Source organism: Erithacus rubecula (genome assembly GCF_903797595.1).
Source record: "Erithacus rubecula genome assembly, chromosome: 20".
NCBI classification, from domain to species: domain Eukaryota; kingdom Metazoa; phylum Chordata; class Aves; order Passeriformes; family Muscicapidae; genus Erithacus; species Erithacus rubecula.
The window spans coordinates 11,735,555-11,758,520 of record NC_136672.1 but is presented as its reverse complement, the minus strand read 5'-3'; the positions used below and the strand labels follow the sequence as shown (position 1 = coordinate 11,758,520).

Here is a 22,966-nt window from a genome sequence, read left to right as displayed (position 1 = left end):
ATTCTATCAAGGGAACAATATTAGTCCTGAAAAGCTCTTGTGTATTTTTGTACGGGAAAAAAAACCCCCGGCTGCTCCACTGACTGGGACTTCGCCCGCTCCAGCGCCGCAGAGAGACCAGCCCGCTGCGGCCGGGGGCCCGAGGCAGTGAGGGGCTCAGACTCTGGAGCAGCAGCTCTGCAAGAGTCTGCACCATGTGCGACACCAATCCGCAGTGTCTGTACGGAGTGTGACACCAATCCCCAGTGTCTGTACGGTGTCCGCAGTGTCTGTACGGAGTGTGACACCAATCCCCAGTGTCTGTACGGTGTCCGCAGTGTCTGTACGGAGTGTGACACCAATCCCCAGTGTCTGTACGGTGTGTTCGCAGTGTCCGTACGGTGTGTGACACCAATCTGCAGTGTCCGTACGGTGTGTTCGCGGTGTCCGTACGGTGTGTGACACCAATCCGCAGTGTCCGTACGGTGTGTTCGCGGTGTCCGTACGGTGTGTCCGCAGTGTCCGTACGGTGTGTCCGCAGTGTCTGTAGGGTGTGTGACACCAATCCGCAGTGTCCGTATGGTGTGTCCCCAGTGTTCGTACGGTGTGTCCGCAGTGTCTGTAGGGTGTGTGACACCAATCCGCAGTGTCCGTACGGTGTGTCCGCAGTGTCCGTATGGTGTGTTCGCAGTGTTCGTACGGTGTGTCCGCAGTGTCCGTAGGATGTGTCCGCAGTGTCCGTACAGTGTGTCCGCAGTGTTCGTACGGTGTGTCCGCAGTGTCTGTATGGTGTGTCCGCAGTGTTCGTACAGTGTGTCCGCAGTGTCCGTACGGTGTGTCCGCAGTGTCTGTATGGTGTGTCCGCAGTGTTCGTACGGTGTGTCCGCAGTGTCTGTAGGGTGTGTGACACCAATCCGCAGTGTCCGTACGGTGTGTCCGCAGTGTCCATATGGTGTGTCCGCAGTGTCCGTACAGTGTGTCCACAGTGTTCGTACGGTGTGTCCGCAGTGTCTGTAGGGTGTGTCCGCAGTGTCTGTAGGGTGTGTGACACCAATCCCCAGTGTCTGTACGGTGTGTTCGCAGTGTCCGTACGGTGTGTGACACCAATCTGCAGTGTCCGTACGGTGTGTCCGCAGTGTCCGTACGGTGTGTCCGCAGTGTCTGTACGGTGTGTCCGCGGTGTCCGTACGGTGTGTCCGCAGTGTCCGTAGGGTGTGTGACACGGCGGCAGAGCCCTGCCGCCCTTGCCGCCCGGGATGGGATGCCGCGGAGCGATGCCCGCTGGCGGCGGAGCCCGGCCCTGTCCCCGCCGTGTGCCCGCGCTGCCGCGGCTGCCCCGAGCCCGCAGCGCCTCTTGCCGGTTCCCCGGAGCTACAGCGCAGGGAAATGCGCGCTGGGCCCGGGCAGGCTCTGACTGGGTTTGCTTCTTGTCCTTGCTGTTCTTGTTTGTTGTGTGTTGGTTTATAGATATATGTACTCTAGTAAAGGACTGTTATTCCTTTTTCTATATTTTTGCCTGGAAGCCCGGTAATTTTGAAATCACAATAATTTGGAGGGAGGGGATGATCTTTCTATTCCAGGGACATTCCCTGTACCCATTCCATGGGTTGAAACTATTAGGATCTGTGCGAGTGATTGTGTGTAGAGAATATGTGTTGCTTATTAATGAAGGGTTCTTTTTGTCTTGTACTTTTATTTTCTAGATATTTCAGTGTGATGATGAAAGTTCTCTGTGTAATGATATCCCTTCTTCGGAGATAAAAAAGCTGCAGGAACAGAATGCCAGCCTTCGGGCTGCAATTGCACAAATGAGGAAACAAATGGAGAGTCTTGATGAGCAGATGTTGTCTTCTCTTACTCTAACAGCAGACAGACAGCTTGGAGAGCAAGGTAACAATTCTTGATGAAGAACTTTAAATTCAGTTAAGAAAGTTTAGCAGTCATGGTCACAATTTATGAGGGCTACCAAATCCATGACTGGGTAAAAATTGTAGTTGTGGGTTTCTCAAGATTGCATTATACACAGAGGTTTGAGATTCTGTATTACAAATTACTACAAAATAATTATTAGTGAAAACAAACACACACACACTATAAGTCAGTACAAAATTACCACTAGAAAAACAATCATGCGTATATTTTGCAAGAGTAAAGCAATTATATGATTATTTCAAGTTATGACAGAATTCCTGATAGTGAAGCCAGTGTGTAGAATCACAGAATGATTTGGATTGGAAGGGATCTTTAAAGAAAGTCTAGTCCAAATGCCCCTGTCATGGGGATTTACAGGATATCCATTTACAGTTTATCCACTGAAGTGGTGTGCAAAAGGAGCTTCAGGGGGAACTTACCACTAGCTACAACTACTCAAAAAGGAGTTGTTGTGGTCTCTCTTTCCCAGTAATAAGCAATTGGACAACAGAAATGACATCAAGTAATGCCAGTGGAGGCTTAGATAGGATATTAGGAAACATTTATTTTTGAAAAAACCTAATTCAAGCATTGGCACAGGCTGCCCAGGGAAATGGTTGAATCACTGTCCCTGGAGGTGATTAAAAGGCAGGTATATGTGGGCATTTGAAGACATGGTTTAGTGGTGGGCTTGGCAGTGTTAGGTTACTGATTTCACTTGATGATGTTACAGATCTTTTCCACCTACATCTATGGTTCTATGATTTTGTAACTAGACATTCATAAGCATGAGACAGTGTTCTGAAGCAGCTCGTGCTATGAAAGCCTAAACTCTCTATAAATACATATACATTCATATTATACTCCTCTTTTAGATTCATTGAGCACAAACAAAACTTCAATTGGAACTACACTGCGCAACATTAAAGTCAATTTGACTAAGTTGGATTGTATAGTAAACCCAGACACAAAAGAGGTATGGTGAGGTTTAAACTACCTAAAAATATCTGTATGTATGTGCATGTGTGTGTAAGTAAATACCTACTGTATTATTTTTGTTTGAGTAAATCTTACAAGCTGAAGTAACATGCTTATATGATTGGTCAGATGAGGGCCAGCGAGGATTTTTTTCAGCCAAACTTACTGCTATTCTTTTTAGGAAATAAATTTTGACTAGTCATCCCTTGGCACAAGTCACTTCTGATATTGCAAGCCAGTCTTGATGGTTTTTTTTCCCTGCTTGCAAATGCTTAAGCTACTGTATATCACTTTCTCAGGTTTTCTATTGTAAATGCATATTTTAGTCTATTTTTTTTTTAATAGCAAGTGCAAATTGGTATGACCAGCAGAAAGTACCAAGCTCCAGTGCTGTCTTAGAGTGCTCACCATCCATATGTGCAGGTGGACTCAGGTTGGCAGAGACAAAACAGATTGTAGAATCTTGACTTTTCAGTAAATGTTTTAAGCCATATCTCCCCCTTTTGTTTGTATGTATGAATGATTAAACAATGTATATGGTCATTAAACAAAGAAGGATTTATAGCAGATTGCTATTTGGTACAAAGAAGTTTTTTTCACATTTTATCTTAAAATGAGGTGTTCTTTAGTTTACAGTTATACAGTGTTTATGCTATGTGTATTATTTTACAGTTTACACTATCTGTGGAAATGTCTCAGGCAGTTATAGTGTTTTGCTCCACAGTTTAATTTGCCCTATACTGCTAACAAAATTTTGAAAATGGGCCCTAAAAAATTGACTCTGGCCTTCAATTTTATACTTTCTTCAACTGACCTCTCATGCATATTTGTACAAATATCTGAACCTGCAGACTCAATTTCAAAATACTCATTGTAAGCACTCTGTTTTATTCAGGAGCCAGAATCCAAAATTCTCGAAGAAAATATGGTAGATTTTAGACAACAGCTACCTGATGTAGCTACTGGTGTTGATTGTCAGTATAGTGTCAAATGCACTCTACAAGGACTGCAAAATAAACTCAAGGAAGCAGCAAGAAAAATCTCAATTCTGAGCCAAGAAAAGCGGCAGCTGATTGAAGTGGGAAACAGTCTCAGGGCAGAACTGATGTTAAAGGAAGGTAAATTTATTCTAACGGGAAGCGATAAGTTATATATTTAGAAAAAAATGGGGGAATCAATTTATCCTCTGAGCTAGAGAAAGATAAGCTTCATTATAAAAAGAAAAATGGTGCTGGACCTGACTGATCCTTGACCTGCATACTCATGTGAGACTGTGGCACTACTCCTTGCAAGATTGTCCTGTGATAAGGGATGCTAAGACAGAACAACGAGAATTTCTGTAGTGACTTTTGTTGATAAACATATTAGATGAAGAAGTCCCTGATGCCTAGATGTCAGTGTGGGAACTGGAACTTTACTTAAAGACTTAGTTTATGAACAGAAAAGAGGTAGTCTATCTCTTGGAATAAAAACTAACACTTTAGGAAAGTGGAAGAGAAAGCAGAATAAGATTAGTGTAGAGTAAACTTGAATTAAGAGTATATATAAGGTAAAAAGATTTTACTGTGTCTATTAAAGTTCCATGCAGAGTTTTTCTGGCAATGAAGTAAAGGAAAAAAAGCACTATGCCCATTTTTGCGTAACATTGAAACCATCTGCAATAAGAAGGCTGTGTTCTGTGGTTCATTTATTATCTGCTCTAAATTCTTGCTGGAAATGTAATGTTGTTGACAAAATATCAACAAAGAATGCCTTCCTCAATATATTCTCTCCTTTATAGGACTCTGGCATCCTGTTAGCTCTAAACACTGCACAGTTTGCATTGCCTCTGGTAGTCTTCTTCCAAGAGAACTGGTCAGAAGAACACAGTGTCAACTATCAGTTCTAAAGCATCTACAGCACAGACTCTCAGCACAGGTAATTATATGCTGTTTGAAATCTAGTGATCATAAGCCATTACATCACTTCTAATTCCATGACTAAGACTTAAAATTCTGTGTTTAAATTCCTCTGACTGAGTTTAGCTCAAATTTCTCTTCCGAAGATTTCACAGAGTCATTGCATATCCAGAAGTGGAAGGAACCCATGAGGATCTTTGCATCCTGACGTCACACAGAACAACCCCTGGAAGTTGCTTAACTTTGGGGCACTATCCCAAATGTTTTTGAACACAGAAAAGCTTAGGGTCATGACCATGCCCTGGGGAGATTGTTCACTGCTTGACCATCCTCTCAGGGAAGAATTCTCTGAATTTCCCCTGATGCAGATTTAAGTCATTCCTCCAAATCCTATCACCAGACACCAAAAATCAGCACCTCCTACCCTTCTTCCCCGTCATGGAAGGAAGTTATGGAGAGCAATGAGGTCATCTGCCAGCCTTTTCTTTTTTAAGCTGAACAAACCAAGTATCCTCAGCCACTCCTCATAGTCATCTGGTCTTTTCATCGTCTTTGTTGCCTTTGGACTTTTTTCCTAATATTTCTATATTCTCCTCATATTGTGGATCCCAATATTGCACACAGTACTTGAGGTAAGGCCATACCAGTGCTGAGCATAGTGGGACATTCACTTATTTTGGCTGGTTAGCTGTGCTGAACTTAGCACACCAAGGACGCAGCTGGCATTCCTGGCCACCAGGATGCACTGCTGGCTCACGCTGAGCTTGCCAACAATTGAAACCCCCAGATTGCTTTCTTCAGGGCTGCACTTCAGCCTCCTGTGCCTCAAGTATATGCAGACATCCATGACTATAATCCTGGGTACAGAATCCAGTTTTTTTTCTCTCATTACATTTTGTGCAGTTGGTGATTACCAAGCATTCCAGTCTATCAAGATCTCTTTGTAAGGTCTCTCTGCCTACTAGGGAATCAATGAGTCCTCATTTAGTTTCATCAGCCAACTTAGTGTACACTCAACTCATGTGTCCAGGTCATTGATCAGAGACTGGAGAGAACTGACCCTAAAATTGAGCCCTGGGAAACACAATTAGTGATCGGCCACGAGACAGATGGTTCCCTGTAGGTTTAAAGGGTTTGGGACTTCAAAAATAATATTTTTAAACATGATCTTCAGCCAAGTTATTTAAGAAACATATGTGTTTTTGCAGCATAAATGCAATCCTAAATTACAAATTTCATAAATCTTAGTTTTAAGTAAGCAAGAAAGGCCATTTGAAGGATTTGCACTATGTTCTAACATAAACTTTAAAATTATTAATCAGTGAGGATATTTCTAAATACTCACAGTAGTGGGATTTTAAAGCACTCATGTCCAAATGACTGTAGTAGTACCTTTTTCACATACAAAAGCAGGATATATAGTTAACTTGTCTTATATAGTTTGGAATTAAAATACAACCTTAATAGTTAAATTGCAGCTTTTATCAGAAAGATTAATGAATAAATCCTGTCTTCCTAGTAGTAGCAGACCTCCCAGTATCTTCGATAATCAGGACTGTACTATGTACTTTACTTTGTTGATCAGCAGATTTGTTCCTGTGAGGATTGTCAGAGCAGTCGATTGTCATTGTAGTTTTGAAGGCAGTAAACACTGTTCTTTCAGAAAGGGTGAGGTTGTTGCTCTGAGGTATAAAACTCCAGTAAAAATATGAGCCAAGTTTAGCTAGGGAAACGCTTGCCCTGGGAACCCCTCTGGACAAGTTGTTCTGGTGTCTGGTCACCCTCGCAATAAAGGCAGCTGTCATTTGGTTGGGGTTTTCTTTCACCTTATACTTATTCAAGGTGTCCTGTACTCACCTTTTTGCCCATTGTCACTTGGTCTACCACTGTATATCACTTGAGAAGACTCCAATTTTGTTACTTTTATCTCCTTCTAACATCCTCATCAGGTACTTACACATGTAGAAAAGATCACTCTTAATCTATTTCTTCTGGAGGCCAGCAAGGCCAGATGCTTCTTAAATCCAAGCTGTTCCATACTCTCATTCCAGGCTTCTCTTTACTCAGAATATACCTGTTGAGGCTTCAGCTCCTACACTAAAGCTGAGCTCCTGGTTGACTTTCCAGGTTTTGTTCTAGGTGATCACTCTTACTGGCCAGGCTACATTTGCTCCTGCATGCCAAGATCTTCATCCTTAAAAAAAAAAAAAAATATTACTGTCAGAGCTACAGGAATTCAACTGTCGATTATTTTACTTAATGGGCTCACATTTTGTTTCTTTAGTCTTAACTATATAGCAAAAGACTTCAGTGTTTATTTACATCTCCTTTAGCAGGACTGAAGTAGTTTGCTGTTCCTCAAATCTCATTTTAGTTGCTATAAGTTGAAAGTTGGTGAAACTTTGAGAGATAGATTCGTTTATTTTAGCTGCTGACAACTTACTTTTCTATAGCTGCTTTATTTTAGTTGGGGTTTTAGGTATTGTTTTGGATTTTTTCTTCTGTAATTTAATCACAGGAAAATACAAAAGTGAAGAAAGACCCTGACAATATCAGCTTGAGCAACAAGCAAGGTGATAGTAACAGCACCAGGAAATGTAGATTTGAACAGGTTTGATACTAGGTTTATTAGAAAGGTCCTTTGGCCCTGTTGATCTGAAGGGAACATGATTTTGTTTAATATTGTTTATAACTGATTATTTAAAATCTAGCAGGGTAACAGCAAATTGCACTATAAAGGTCTTAGTTGTAGGTATCATGAGTTACTAATGTTAATATAATATTTCACATTAGGAGTTGAAGTGTTCAGGGCAACAGCATCCTTCAAGGTTCTCTTCTCTTACTGCCTACCCTAGCTTCATGGAAGAAGCAGCTTCAAGCAGTTGTGAGGAAGAAACAGAATTACTATCCTCTGAGGTACAGTGCAGCTTCATGATCAATGTAATTCATCTTCATTTGAATTTTTCAATTTTAATTGTTCAGCAGTAATCTCATGGAAGACTTAAAAACCTATGTATTTTTAAAATTATGCATTGTTCCTGTACAAAATAGTATTTGTTAACACTAGATAAACTAGGGTTTCTCAGTCACTGCTGTGATGTTGCAATTAATCTTCTTGTATAAACTTTCAAAATTAAAAATAATAATTTTCTTTTGTCTTGCCTCTTGCTGAAACCCTCTGTCTTTCCTAGTCCAAGATGCCACTATGAAATGTAATCAATTTTCTGATGTCTTTGATGTGAGAAGTATGTATGTTTTTAAGATTGTGTTTGAATTTGAACAGGTTCAGCTAGATTTCTCTATTGAAAATGGTGGACCAGATACATTCTCAGCAACAAATGCAGATACATGCACAAAGACTGTTCAAACTCAGCTGCTCAGTCAGAGTCCTAGCCAAGACCAGCAGGTCCAGCTTTCTTCTTCTAGAGCACATAATTTCTGTCAAATTTTAGATATGGGATCAAGTCTTTCTCTACAAAGTCCTCAAAAGAACACGAGCCAGGGTAAGCCTGCTTTGTAAAGCAGTCACAATATTTGGCTTTTCTGGAAGTGTGGAAGCACAGTGGATTCTGTTGCAGTTCCTTAATTCTTTTACACACTGCTCCTGTTGTTACAGTCCTAAGATCAGAATCTGAATGAGTTACTTGAAGAGAATTTCACAGTTGCCAGCAGAAGTAAGAATTAAGAGGAATGTCTCTACAGCTGTCCGGTTTAAATGCCATCATTGAAAATACTTCTTCACTTCTACTAAGTACTCCTGTTAATGCAAATTCTGTTTTGGCATAGTCTAAAAATTAACTGGGGTAGATATAAAAATATCTGTTTGAGAACTGCACACTTCATGTGTTGACAAGCAATTGTTGGATCAAATTGTAATTTGAAAATCCTTGCTTTAGTCATTTTTTGGCTGATTTATAGCTACAATACTGCTTAGTGGGCTGAGACCTAAAAGCCGAAGGTGACATCACAGACATAATGCTGGTATGTGCTGTGGGGATTGCCTAGAATTTTACAGTCCACTGCAACAAGCTGGAACAGGAAAAAATAGAAGCAGGCACAAATTTTTATATGAGAGACAGTGTCATGGTTAGGAGGACAGGAGAAAGTAAAATCTAGTCATAGACTGAACATGAATTAGTGTTATACTTCTACAAAAATCACCACATGTTCTTGGAAATTTTAGCAAGAGCATCATTTATAAAATATGAACATTAAAGTGTAGCCTCTTTACAGGGCCAGTTCTTATGGAACTTTTTAATGGCAGTTATTATGTTGAGCAGTGTATTGCAGCTTAATGTTACACGTTTCAAACTATTGGTCTGTTCATGCAGAAATCCTTCATTGGCTAAACTTTGGGAAACTGACACCTGCTGGTGTTAGGACAAAAAATAATGGGCTTACATTATAATATTGGGAAAATTTTAGAGATAGATAATAGTGGAGTATGTTCCCTAGAAGTATTGTGTACTTCTCTTTATAAAAGATCCTTGTAGTTAGACAAACATTTCTCCAGAATGTTCTGGTAGAAGTGTTTTTTGGCTTTGTTTTTTAATAAGAGGTGTAGCTTTCAATAAGTTATTTCTCAAAATGCTGCTGGGCTTATGTGAGCTTGGGCTTTTTGCCTTGATATTATTATTTTTATCATGATTATTCTGAGATCTGACACTATCTGTATAGTAATATGGCAGTCATTTAGAGTTTTCAAATGAGCTGTATTACAATAGATATTCATATGCTATTAATCACATACAGACTGCAGGAACAAGAATGCAGTCACTGGATTAAAGGGTTGTTCCCCTTAGTTTGGTACTTGTGAGGCTACTGTGTCCACCTTTGGATGCTCTTGTACAAAAGATTGACAAACTGGAGTCTCCAGTGGTGAGCCACTGAATGTCTGAGGCATGGGAACACACTACACGAGTTTTGCAGAGCTGCATGGTTCAGCGTGGGGAGTGGGTGAGTGGTCTCATTGCTGGTTTTAACTACCCAGTGGCTGATTTTGGAGAAGACAGAACCAGAATCTTAGAGGTGCACAGTGAAAAGTGGCAATGGGCACAAGTTGTGTCAAGATGCATTCTAAACAGGGAGTGATAAGCACCATGACATTTCACCCACAGGTCCCATCCAGCCTATGTTACATCTATTTTTAAACTAGTGTATGGAGGCAATGTGGAGGCTGTGTATGGAGGCTATCTTTAGTAGTTCACAAAAAAAAATAATACTTAAAAGGGCTTTCACAATGAAGAGTGGATTATAAGTGTGTTCATTCAAAACAGCAGTGCATTGCAGAGACAAAGTAATGTGCAGACCTGTAGGACTGGAATGGACATAGTGCTGACAGTCACGATTCAAGTACTTTTTTTTTGTGAGGCTAGGACTGAAATAGGAAGAGTATTTCAGGTCAGGCCTATATTGACAGGATAAGCAAAAGTATGTCTTCAAAACATTACTGATAGTGCCATGCAGTTTCGTGCTGTTGTATGTGTGGTGCAACAGCTCTGGCAGCCTTACAAGGCCATCAGTTTCTTAATGTCTAGAAATTTCCAGCAGCTGTTGCAAAACTTAATGTAGATTTTTGGGGATCTAGAAATAGCAAAAGGGACAGAGGATACTGCCAACGTGGAACAAGTGAAATGTGAATCAATAATATTTTCCTGAGACCAAGTTTAATTTGATCTCTGCATCCAGGTTTACATGAGGCACATCAGAGTGGAATTTAATCAAACATGCAGGCCCTGAAATACTGCATTGCAAGAATATGACTTTTAAACACTCTTTTGCTGTTTAACTTTGTCCTCCAGGCAAAAGTTTCCTTAATTCCACTGGACTGAATTCTATATTTCAGAAAAAACAAAAATAGGAAAGCAAAATGTTTCTTTTTTTTTTTTTTTGGAACAACATCACCTTATAAGGATTATATAGAAAACTTTCAAATTCTGCTTCTGATTTTTAGCAGAGGCTTGTATTATTTTTCAAGCCTGAGCTATGGAAATTAATCTTTCCTCTTTAAAACCACTCATTTGAGTTTAATATATTTATCAAATACATTGTTACAATGGATAGACTGTCATTGAGACAGAGTGACTTAGAACTGGGCATTCCAGGTACAAGTGATGCACACAGAGACTTGGAAGCTCAGTGACAAGAATTGTTTGCAACAAAGCACGCAACTTAATTTGCTTATTCAAATATATTTTTTCCCAAGTTGAACTCTGTTGAAATGGATAACACTAGTAGATGTGCTTTGTGGGTGTTTCCCGTGAAACAGAGAACTGTAGCTTGAAAATTACTGTTCTGAACCTGCTGAACAGTTCCATTTTTTAATATTGCATGTACAAAACAGCCTGCTGGCACTCAAAATGGCTGGCATGTCAAGTAAGCCCTGCAATTTTCCGTATTTCCACGATATTGCACAATGCAATGACTAAACGTGTTTTGAAGAATTAATGACTACATTTTAATTACTGAAGTGGACTGTTATGTACTTTATTCATTTCACCATCAAATTGAAAACTTGTGCAAGCTTCCAAGCTAGTCAAAAGGCTAGGAGATATTTTAATTTTCTCTCTCCTCACTCTCCCTGCTAATTTTCATTTTGTAGAAATTAGATGAATTTCATAGGTTGTATGTTAATTCTGCAGATAAGTAGAAGGAAGGTGTTTAGAAGGATCTTAGGTCCCTTCTTCAAGTGTTTTTATTGTTCTGTAGTATTGAAAAAAAAATAACCTCCTAGAGACATACAGGTACAAGCCCTGATGAATTAAAAGGCTACATCAGATGCATAAGCTGTGCAAGTAAGAAATACACCTCTGTATTTCTTTACTTTTTAAATGCCCTATTGCAAAAGTTGAGAACAGGTAGAGATTTTGATTGATGGTCTGTATCATATGCACCTTGAGTGCTGATGACAAATCACTCTCAAAGCAAAGTGGAGCCTTTTTTGATTTTTAAAGTAAATGTTAGGCAGAAGGAGGGGAAACTTTCTAAAACATTTAGAAAGTGGAAATTTATTTTCCTCTTTTTATCTCGATAAACTTACTATTTGCTATTGAAGATACTTACTAGTTTTTCAGAGGGGAAGGAAGCGACCATCCCCTATTGAAGTTCAGCTGCAGTACTGCATTTAGCATGAAGCCAGTGCTGTGAAGGGTGCTGCATAGTGCTGTGTGAAAAGCTCCTTGTTAGCTGCAGTCACCTACCCTCGGCTCAGCAGAGGCTGGGCTCAATGCACGGGGAATGAGGGTGTAAGGCAAGCTGTGTCCCCACCAGTCATTTGATTCCTATGTATTTAGTGTAGATGAAACTTTGTGTTTTTCACTTCCCGCTACACATTTTTGAGAAACCCCACAGCCACAAGTACTCAGAACTGTGTCTTGTGTTTAATAATTTGAGTTTACATTGTAGCCTAACAAAGAATAGGAGTAAGCTGCTTTGAGGTAAAGTAACTTTTTTTATTTACTACTTGAGCTTAGATAGGGGAGTTTCTTGTGCTGTAATTCTCACTTGCGAAGCTCTGTCATATTAAATTCCACACTTCATGGATCAAAAGTTATCTTAAGTGTTTCCACACTAGACAGAATTTCAACAGCTTTGACATCACTGACAGTTCTAAGAGCAATCCATGTGGATAAAAAGCTGGCCAGAGAAAGAATCTGGTAAAACATTAACAAAGAGAAACAGTGCTCTGGCTTCATTCCAGCTCCAATCAGAGAAAGACTCATGATCTCTTTTCTGTGTTACATAAAACTTCAACTTTGAAGTGTTTCACAAATATTAACTAATGCTCTAGCTACATTTTCTTCATTTCTATATTCTTCTCCTGAATAGGAGCTTGTTTGAGTTGGTGTTCCTTCAGAAGCACTGTTAGCCATAAGCAAATATCTAGTAGCAGATTTCTTAAATTAAACTCCCATCTGAGGAAATTTCAGGCTGCCTATGCAACATGTCTACATATTTCTCTTTCATCCTGAGGAAAAAAATCCATGAATGTTAATTTCTGACTGAAGTTAATACCCATCAAATAGAAGATATGGTAAGGATTTCAATACATTAAACATATAGTTCTATTTTCAAAAGCATTTTAGGTGTTTAGCTATGATCTTGCTAGCTATGGTTGCCACAGTCACTTCTGAAAGTAAGGTGCAGGCTTGTAAATTAGGTGGATTTTTTTTTTCATTGGTGTGCAAACCAAGCTACTGCATATAAATAGTATTTCTGATTCTGGGATATTAATTCTTTCTCTTTCTAATTTTTGGAACTAACCTTTACACGTTTTAAAATCAACATGGTTCATTTTAAATTTCTTTGTTAGTACAATTTTTGATGGTCCAAAACTTAAAAACAGCCATGTAGAATGCTTGTGTTTTGTGCCGTTGCTCCAAGTAGCTTCCTAAGTAGTCTATAATAGTTGCAACTATAGTTTCTTTACTAATGACAGGAGACAAGCATACAGATGCTTTCACAGGAAGGGATGTGTGTGATGCCTTGGTCCTTGGTTACTTTGCCTTTGGAATTACACAGTTAGGGCCTCCCACATTAAGTTCTATTCATCCCCTTGCATGAATAAAAAAGACCCTTGAAAACTAAGTATTTTTTAAAACAAACTGTCTTTAAGCAGTCTTAACTGTGTGCTATCTGTGGATCTGCTCATTCCTGTTACTTAGACCACAAAAACAAAAAGTAGTATTATTTTGCTGCTGTTCCTGTTCAAGAAAGTAATCCTTGAAGCAATACCTTTCAGACACTGCTGCCTGCACTTTTCTAAATGGTTGATGATGTGAAATTCTGCTTTCTTATCTGCCAGATATGGTAGAGGTATTCCAATGATTCAAGTCCATTTCCTAGACAGGAAAATACACTCAATGATCTTCATAGGCTCAAGCATCCTCTTCCATACCTCCTATCTACATCTGTAGGAAGCCACTAGGTGGCAAACTGGACAAGAGGATTTCACATCCACAGCTCAAGAGTCACCGAGTCAATCAGCCACCAGGCTGATTCAACGCAGAGATCACATGCACAAGTGTACAGCTGGTTCAAGCTAAGCCTGTGGATAAAAATTATTTTGAAAAGTGTCATGTTTTGATGCTAGCCACAGTGTCATGCTTTGCATGAAACTATAAGCCTTCAATCAATCAATTCATTCTCTAATTCAGGAACATGAATTTCCTTTGATGTAGAATTTTGTTCAGACTTTGTACCACATTCAGTTGACTTCAAAAATTTGCCTTCTACTAGTAACTGACCTTTGTTGATTTGTACACCTTTTATTCTTGCTGTGAGTGCATAGTAACTGGGACTGCAGACTATGATGCTTATAGAATTCATCTAGTATCAAATACTGTAGTGTGTGATATCACAAGTTTATTATGACTACTTCTGCTGCCTGCTTTTGCTTTCCATAGGAAATCTGAAGTTAAAGTCTAAATGCCTTGAAAAGTAAAGGTTAAGTGGCTGGAGCCAAACACCTGTAAATGTTACCTATAGTATACAGTGAATAATGCGATTGATCAGTTCCACTTATCTTACCAAAAGAAACTTGTGATAAGACTGAAGTTCACTTAGTTGGAGATAAGAGTTTTTGGAGAATTATGTGAGAACTGCAAGATGGACTCTGACTGGTATTAGGACCAGTCCCATTGCTTCCCAAACAAAGATGTTTCTTTTTAAGTTAGTCCTTTCTGGAAAGACAGATATTTTAGACAACAAAAACAAAGATCTACACACTAAATGCTTTCCTAAGTGCAAGAAGATTGAAAAAAGACCCAAAAGATAATGGTAGTAATGCAGTTTTGTCAAGTCAACAGCATTATCCCTGAACTTCTTCTATCATACATATCCAAAGGCATTTTCTCACAATGGACAGAAGAGTAAAATAAGTAAAATTGTAAAATATGTTTTAAAACAGCTGAACACAAAGGTAGTGCTTGACTTGAGTTGTTCCACTGACCTTCCAGCTGTCTTCCTTTCTTAAGCAGTCTGATGCTAATGGGGAATGACCATGGACAGATGAAATGAGGATTAAGCAGAAGATGCTGTGTTATTCCATAAGTATGGCAAGACTTATTGGACTGTTTTGGGCTCCTACATACAGGAATGGTCCTGGTATGACAAGATTTTGACAAAGTGGCACTATGGCAGCAGTATATTTAGAAGAAAAGAGTAAACCAACTCTCTTTAACTATTCAATCTCATAATTTAATACAAACACAACTACAAAGTATTTTTTTGTCTGTTTTTTGAGCAGTGGAGTTTGAAGTTGCGCATTCAATCGAGCAATCTGAAGAATCTCGGCCAAGTGTCAAAGCCAAGAATAAACTTGAAAAGTCAGCTGAAGATTTGACAGTCAGAGGAACAAGGCTGGAAGTTCAGCAGAAGTTAAAATCCAGGAGTTTATCTTATGCTCACCTAGTAAAACCAAAAATCTCTTCTAGCATGGCAAAAATCCGCAATTATAATATTAAAGACTCCTGACAGCGTGTTGTAGGTTCACATTTGCTTTTTACTTACTTTGACATCTCTGTATCAGGTCTAATTATGAGCCTCAGTTTTGTATGTCAGGTTGAGATATTTGCAGCCAGAAGACAGAACAAGTACCCTGTTTCATACAGTGAAGCCTAAAATAAAGGGTTAATTTGTGTACATTGAGATTACAGTCTTCATTGTTAATACTGATTTATTTTAATTATATATGTTAAGGTTTTCTTGCATCATGGATTTAGAAATGCCCAGTTAACACTTATGTAAAGCCTTGTGCCTTCAGGCAGGGCTTGCAGAACTTTAGCAGATATTTTGTTGAGAAACTGTAGATGTGATTTAAGCTTAGAAGTGGGATGCCTCAACCTACTTGTCTTCTTCTCAATAACAATGCAACCGTTAATCCTGTGCAGCTATCATTTTATTTGAAAGAAAGGGGTTTAAAAAGATTACATCTATGTCTGTATTCTTTCTCATCTTCTGTAGCTTTCCACTTGCTCAGAGAGCATGAAAGAATATAAAATTAGATTTCTATTGTCACACCAGTGATTGTATTTTCCCTTGACAAGAGATTGTATGGACTTTAAGGCAGTGAAAAACACTGCCACCATGTTAGAATCATAGATTCAAAATAGTGCAAATATGCTGTAAGAAGTAAGTCTTGAAACAGATGAAAATAAAAGAAAACTTGAATGAGTTGTGACGTAACAAAGGATAGCTACATAGTAATGAACACTAACACAACTGATCAGTGTATTTTTTGTTGCATTTCCACTAATGCTGAGCGGTCCTGGGATATTACAGAGATTAACTTGCCTCTAAGTAAAGGAATGCACATGAAAAATTCCAGAAAAAACCTGTTTAATTGTTGGGATGGTGAAGCACTGGAACAGATTGCTTCGATGGGTTATGGAGTCTCTGTCTAGAGAGATACTCAAAACCCAACTGGATGTGGGCCCGACCAGACTGTTCCAGATGACTCTTGAGTTGAGGGCTTGGACTAGGTGATGTCAAGAGGTACCTTCCAATGTAAGAAATTCTGTGATTCTGCAAGTGCTATCACTGAAGTGAATAAAACTTCTCAGTTGCTGCTGAACACATAAAACATAAAAAGAATAAACGAAGGAAGACAGCTACTTACCCATGAGCGTCTTTTTTGTTCTGGAGCAGTTTTTGTATAGAAACACTTTCCTGATACTCTTTGCAAAGAGATGCTCTCTTCAGCACATGATGATGTGGTAGTAAACTGTTTGAGAATTTTAATAATTATTTTGTACTACCTGCTGAAAATATTTTGCTTTAGTGCAAAGGTGTAGTGATGTTATAATCAGATGCTAAATCTGCAAGAAATTTCATGAGATGTTATAATATAAGCCAATATAAGATCTGAGAGACCTTGTGAGCTTATTTCTAAATATTTTCATTACTTGAAAATCCTGTTATTTGGTTCAACATTATTCATGAGCCAGAACAACATGACGCACTCTGTTGAACCAGGCCCTGAATGAGCTCTTTCTGTAGCACAAAGCATAGTGCTTCTAACAAGTATAGGAATTTTGGCCCAAATCACACCAGTTAAAAGCATTCACTGCTTATTTCTAGAACTCAGTGTGTAGATTCCAAAATTTTATAATAGCTGTAGATCATCATGAAAATTTTTTTGCTATCTGCGTTTTTAATATTGACCTATGGAGATGGACAATAGTTCAAGGGTATGAGATTCTGTGCATGTGTTAAAAGCAGCGTAAAAGAGCAGTTTGTTCCATGATATTTGTAATACTGCATCTGAACCTGGAAAACATTTATCTTTATTCGTTATACTGTGGGTGCAAACTAATGGGCTGCAGCCTTAAGGAATGCCTTCATGTAGGTTTGTGTGCAGTTTCTATGTTTTTTTGTTTGCTTGTTAGAGGGTTTTCTGGATTTTTTTTTTGTTTTGGTTTGGTTTGTTTTTCTTTCTTTTTCTTTTTTTGGTGATTGTTTGGTGTGGTGTCCCACTTATCCCCCTTCCCCTGTCACCTGGCATGCCTCTTCATGCAGACCTCTTGCCAGTAATGCAGCTTTAATTTATTCAGTTTCCCTGAGAAACTGGTTTCCTTAAGTCAACTGTAGGTAAGAAAAGATTGTATATTCCCTTGACAAGAGATTGCATGGACTTTAAAGCAGTGAAAAACACTGCTGGGTTGTTTCAAGAGTTGGGTTGTTTAATTTTATTTTACTTGTAGAAAAAAAAGTAGTTTAGTTATTGCACATTTGTTTCAGAGTACTTCTGAGAACATAGCATGTAAGTACGAAAATTAACAAAACATGCATAGTAATAAATAATGATAAATAATATTTACTATATATTTAATATCTACTGCTTATATCCCGAATAGGAAGGTTGTGTTAAGGCTGTACTAAATATAGCAGGAAATTTCTCATATATTCCTCTTATGACCAAAATATTTAACAAACTGGGCACTGATTTCTAAGAATCAGATTGGAAGGGTGGCAGCAAGGTACTACTGTGGATACTCTTGAATTATACAAAGAAAGGAAAGCCTATGAAGAAGAGAATTCAGGCACATCAGAGAGTACTGAAAAGGTAAAAGAGGACATTATTTACTGTTGTCCTTATCAAAGGGTTTAAAAGCTGCTGTGTTGAGGAATATATAGATTAAGGCAAAGGGCCTGCCCCGAGAAGGTGGAAATGGAGCTGCACTCCCGAGCGGCAGCGCCAGCGCTGCCCGGGAGCGGGGCTCTGCCCAGAGCCACTGCAAAGGCACCAACGAGAGGCAAGGCACGGCACTTTCTCGCATCCCCGTCTTCAAGCCCACACTCGCCGACCGAAAAGCTTTTTGTTTCGGAGTGGCAGTCGTAGGCAAAACAGAAGAAAATTCGGATTCATGACTCTTAGGGGTTAACTGAAGGAGTGCAAGTCACAGGGGAAGTGGATGAAAGGTGCCCACGCGCGGAGCGATCCGCCCCGTCCCGCCGCTGGGAAGGGGGGCGTAGCAGGGGCACGGCGGGGAGGGAGCCGCTGGCGCCCGCCCCTCCGCCTCCGCCAGTCAGGGCGGCGCGACGGGCCCGGGCACGGGGCAGCGCATCCCCGGCCGGCGTGCCCGCTGCCCTGTGGTAACCCCGGCAGCGCGCTCCGCCGGGGTGAACGACCGCCGCCGCCGGAGAGCGACGGGAGCTGCTCGCTCTGGCCGCGGCCCCAGGCAGCCCTCAGCCGTCACCACATCGCCTTATCGCTTAGCAACACCGCGCGGGCCCGCCATTGGCAGCGCCGCGCCCCCGCCCACGGGCCCCCGCCTCCGCTTTGGGTGCCGGCCCGGGATTGCGCGTCCGGCCCCGCGTCCCTTCCCTTTGTGCGCCGCGAGCGCTGCGCCATCCGACCGCGCTTGGACCGGCGCCCGCCGAACCTCCGCGGCAGCCACCGAGCCACGGTGCCGGCACGGCGCGGCACGGTGCCGCACGCCCCTCAGTGCATCCACCCGCGGGGAGGTGGGAGAGGGACACGAAAAGTCCGCGCCCACGGGGGATCGGCGCTGCCTCGTTCCCGACCAGTCCAGCCCATAGCCAGGCACGCCCACAGCGCCTGGCCTTCCACGGCCTCCAGTACGGGGAGGGGCGGGGCACGAGAGCTTGGCCCGGTGCCGCGGGCAAGGGGGTCCGCCTGCGTCCGCCCCGGCCTGGCCAGGGTCCCCTCCTCCCGTGGACAGGATCCGGCGGGCAGGGGTTGGCATCACCCCGGGTCTGACCGGGGCGGCCCTGCCCCGGCTCTCATTGGACTGCGGCGAGGCGTAAACTGTCAGCCCATGTGGCGTGGCCGCTGGAGGTGGCGACTGCTTAAATAGCGGTGGGAGCTAGAGGGAGACAGTGAGGAGAGCGCGGAGTATCGGCCGTGCGCAGCTCGGCACCAGCCGCCGCAGCGTCCACCCGCAGCGCCCGCCCCGCAGCATCCCGATCCCGCACTGAGCTGACGACAGAGTCTTAGCGACACGACGCCATCCTCACCTGTGCAGGTATCGGCGGGACAGCGGGTGCGGCGTGGTCAGGAGAGCGGCAGCTTCTGCTCCAAGCTCCGCGGGCCGGTGCGCTCCGCGGGTGCTCTGGGGAGGCTCCATCTTGCCCTCTGCGCCGGGTGGGCGATGAGGGTCCGCGGGCTCGGCTGAGGGCCGCGGGCTCGCTCCGCGCGACCCGAAGGTTCTGCTCCCCGGCGCTGGGGTCGCCGCGCCCTGTTGCTGCGGGCCGCTCTCTGGGGGCCCAGCGCGGTGGTTCTGTGAAGAGCCCCCCACCTCAGCGGCTAGGTGCCGCGACGCAGCCTCCCGCTCCGCCCGCCGGCACGGTGCCTGCATTGTGGTGCTGGCGCTCGGCCATCTTGGCGGCGGGCGGGGACCGTGCCGCCGCCACAGCCGCGACCCCTCGCCGCCGAGCCGAGCCGAGCGGGGTCGGGGGCGCGGCCGGGCCCTGCTGCCCGCAGTCCGGGGGCCGCGCCCGCCGCGGGGCTGGCGGCCTCGCGCTGCCGCAGCTCGGGCACCGCGCTGCCTCAGGTGGGCGCCGGGCCCGGCCGGGCCGCGCCGTCCCGGCTTAGCGCGAAGGTCGGGGCACGCTGAAGAAGCTTGTGAGAGGAGAGATCGGCGCCGATGTTGGGAAGGGAGACTCGCCAGTAGGTTCTGGAAATCCATCTGAAAAAAACGTGCCGTGTATACTGCTGGTCTTTCTCACTTCGGCATAAACCAGCGGCCCACACAAAATAACCCGGTGGTCGCACACCAGTATGGGTTTGAAGATGCGATTCTGTTAGGAAGGTGATCATCTTCTCTCTTTGGCTGTTTTTGCACCTGTCTGGTTCTTATTCCACGTTCCTTCTCTGGCATACGGCCCTATACGATACTGAATGCATATTTTCCTAGCTAAAAGCTTTACTTGGATGTCTAAATTTAAATAGGCAGTATAAAGGCTGTGTAAATTAACTTGCATGCTCCAAAAGACCATCACTGGGGGCTTTTTAGCATGTCTCAAGCCCCACGAGCAGAGGATTCAGCTTTTCCTGAAACAAAGTGAAAAGAATAATACATTGTGAAAGGCTGCGTTTAGTGGGTGAATTCGCAGAATGAGGGCAGTTATGAACAGATATTTTTCACACATTATGTAGTCATACTTGGGACTTCGATTTTTATACAGGTAACTTCTGACCACTTGAGAATCAACCAAGCTGTGTTGATTCCATGAGCAAAGTCTAATATACATAAATTCCCACTAAGCAGTGTGTTTTGAATATAAATACACTCTACTGTTTTTCATTGGTGTTGTGGTCAACAGGACAAATACTTCCCTGAAGCAGAAGGCCTTTGCTAAACTGAATCTGTAACCTGCAGATTGATGGTAGCCAAATGCTTTCAGAGGAATGAAAGCCAGACTGTATCTGCCTCTATTTTGTGAAAGGCTTTTTGGAGACAAGCATTATAGCTTTTCATAAGTGAAGTTTTTGTGTAATTTACAAATTTTAGAAATGATAGCTAGAGATTAGGAAACCTGGGTTGTGATGTAGCCATACTGAAAAACAAAGAAAACAGTCCTTTTGTCAATGTCTGTGCTGAAGAAAGCTATGGAATAGTCATGAGTGTCTCATTTTACAATAATGAGACGTCCAAAAAAGATGAAGATTTGGACTGTCTAGAAATAATAGCGGAGCTGACTTCAAGGACTCTGTCCCACCATGATGACAGCTATCATAATAACAGTGAAATAAATATTTTTATCCTGTCTAGGAGAAGGAAATGTGCATCAGGTAAAACAAGATTTGGGTTTTATTAGTCATTCTTGTGAACAGCTGTTTCTCCCCCCCTCTCCCCTGCCTTTCACTTTTGTTTGTTTCTTTTGGTTTTGGATTTTTTTGACTTTTCTTTCCCTCTGTAAGCTTATACGCATAATGATCAGAGGGCTCTTTCTGTAGGGAAACAGTAGATAAAAGTATTATTAAAAAGTCGTGCAGCTGCCAGAGATGGTGGAAAATAATGGTTAATACTTTTTTGATTAATTTTTTATGCCAAATTACTGAGACACTGAAAAAAATGCAGTAGAAAACAGTATCTCAACTTAAGAGTAGCTTTGATACTAGAAGGGATTGTTAGTAATTACTAGTCACAAATGGAATGAGTCAGCAACACAACAGAATTGCTAAAAAATATTGTGCAAATCCAGCAAGATGCTAGTTTACGCTTAGCTGAGGTGTCTACTGCACTGATACTTCGGCAGACGGAGGGAAGGTTGGCTGTGGTGTTTTTGCTTCCCTCCACTCAATTAAAAACACAAGTTGGCTGAGGAAAATTCACACAGCATAATTTAAGCAAATGCATGGAATAAACTGAGGAAGAAAGGTGTTAGATGTCAGTTGGATGGATTCAGAAAATACAGCCTTAAGAAATAGAAGATCCGTGTTTGTCCCTCTTTATCTTTGTCTACTGTTTTGACCTGTTGCTTTTGAACGCTCCACTCATCAGTAGTAGGAGCAGACTGTATGTTTGCAGTAGTCTAATCCCCTTCAAAACATCTGTAGAAATAAATTTTGTTTCTTGATCTGTGGTATGCCCTATACTTGAAAATCTATCAATGTACTGTGTCACTGTGTATAGTCAAAAAATGCTTAATGGAAAACAAGTCTCTAAAGTAAAAGAATAATTTGATTCACCATTTGGGGATAAAGTCAATCAACTTTAAGATGGTTTAGCTACTTAACTTTCTGTCAAGGAGGACCGAAAACATTGTTGGTAGCTGTAGCAACTGCTGTAATCACTGCTTAATCAGGGATGGCTTAATATTCATGACTCTTCTCCTGACCACTCTTGTTTTCCAACAGCAAATCTTCTCTGCTGTCTACTGCTTAATCCATAATTTGTATCTTAGATGTATGCATTTGGAGCTCTTTGTGGCAAGTTAAATCTTTCTGGTTCTTTGTATATTAAAATATTTTAATTTGTGGCTCTTCTTACCCGAGTTAAAATGATCTTCTTGGCTCTTGTTCTTTGGATTTTGATTACTGCAGCATCTTTGTCTCCACCTTTGACATAGTCTTGCTCAACTACATTCATAACAAGTTGGCAAAAATTGTTTTGCTGATAAATTTCATTACTTCACTGTCTGAAAGGAGGGTTTTTTCGATTGGTTATACCTGGATAGATTCTGTTCTGATACTCCAGGGAAAGAGATGAGGGATGGGAAGGAGCAATTAAATAAGTCATATTTCAGTCCCCTGAGATAGAAATTGTATTTCTCTCCCTAGAGATCATCACCTAAAGAGCTGAAGTATAAAACTGAGTCATATTTAAATTATCATTTTCATGTCTCAAATATTAAGCTTAAATAGTAAACTTTGTGCCCAGGATCTCTCTTTACCTGCCCCAGCACAAAAATGCTGAAAGTGTAGTAGAGTTGTGGCCCTTAGTTGGTTTTTATAGGTACAGTGGTGAGGCCAGCAATAAAACTGACTTACTAGTTCTGTTCAAGTGGAAAAACTGAGAGGTCTTTCTTCAGCACTGAGTGGACTGTGCCTCTTACTGCCAACTTGAGTTTTGGGGTCTAGTTTCTCAGTAAGGACATTGCTCAATTTGGCCCTTAGTGTTTCCTTTTTTAAATGAACAAGAGTGGAATAGACCTTTTGTTGCCTGGGTGTTTAGCACAAGGCCTAGAATCTATCAAAGATGTCCTTTGAGAGCACTTCTGTTTCTGCTCCCAGA

General features: G+C 41.7%; 2 protein-coding genes across 3 annotated transcripts in view; both read left to right on the top strand.

Moving 5' to 3' along the window:
* LOC306810597 (casein kinase I) overlaps window positions 1–15,407 on the top strand; it is a 67,452-nt gene extending 52,045 nt beyond the window's left edge. For both annotated transcript variants that reach the window (XM_079323336.1, XM_079323337.1), the window contains exons 4-10: window positions 1,683–1,869; window positions 2,766–2,866; window positions 3,764–3,986; window positions 4,649–4,785; window positions 7,560–7,682; window positions 8,050–8,269; window positions 15,013–15,407. In XM_079323336.1, coding sequence (XP_079179462.1) covers window positions 1,683–1,869; window positions 2,766–2,866; window positions 3,764–3,986; window positions 4,649–4,785; window positions 7,560–7,682; window positions 8,050–8,269; window positions 15,013–15,239 — 1,218 coding nt within the window. In that variant the 3' untranslated portion in view covers window positions 15,240–15,407. The remainder of the gene's footprint in view (window positions 1–1,682; window positions 1,870–2,765; window positions 2,867–3,763; window positions 3,987–4,648; window positions 4,786–7,559; window positions 7,683–8,049; window positions 8,270–15,012) is intronic.
* A 3,705-nt stretch (window positions 15,408–19,112) lies between these two features.
* FASN (fatty acid synthase) overlaps window positions 19,113–22,966 on the top strand; it is a 41,293-nt gene continuing 37,439 nt past the window's right edge. The window contains 1 exon segment of the mRNA XM_079323355.1: window positions 19,113–19,252. The gene's annotated coding sequence lies outside the window, so the exon portion shown is untranslated.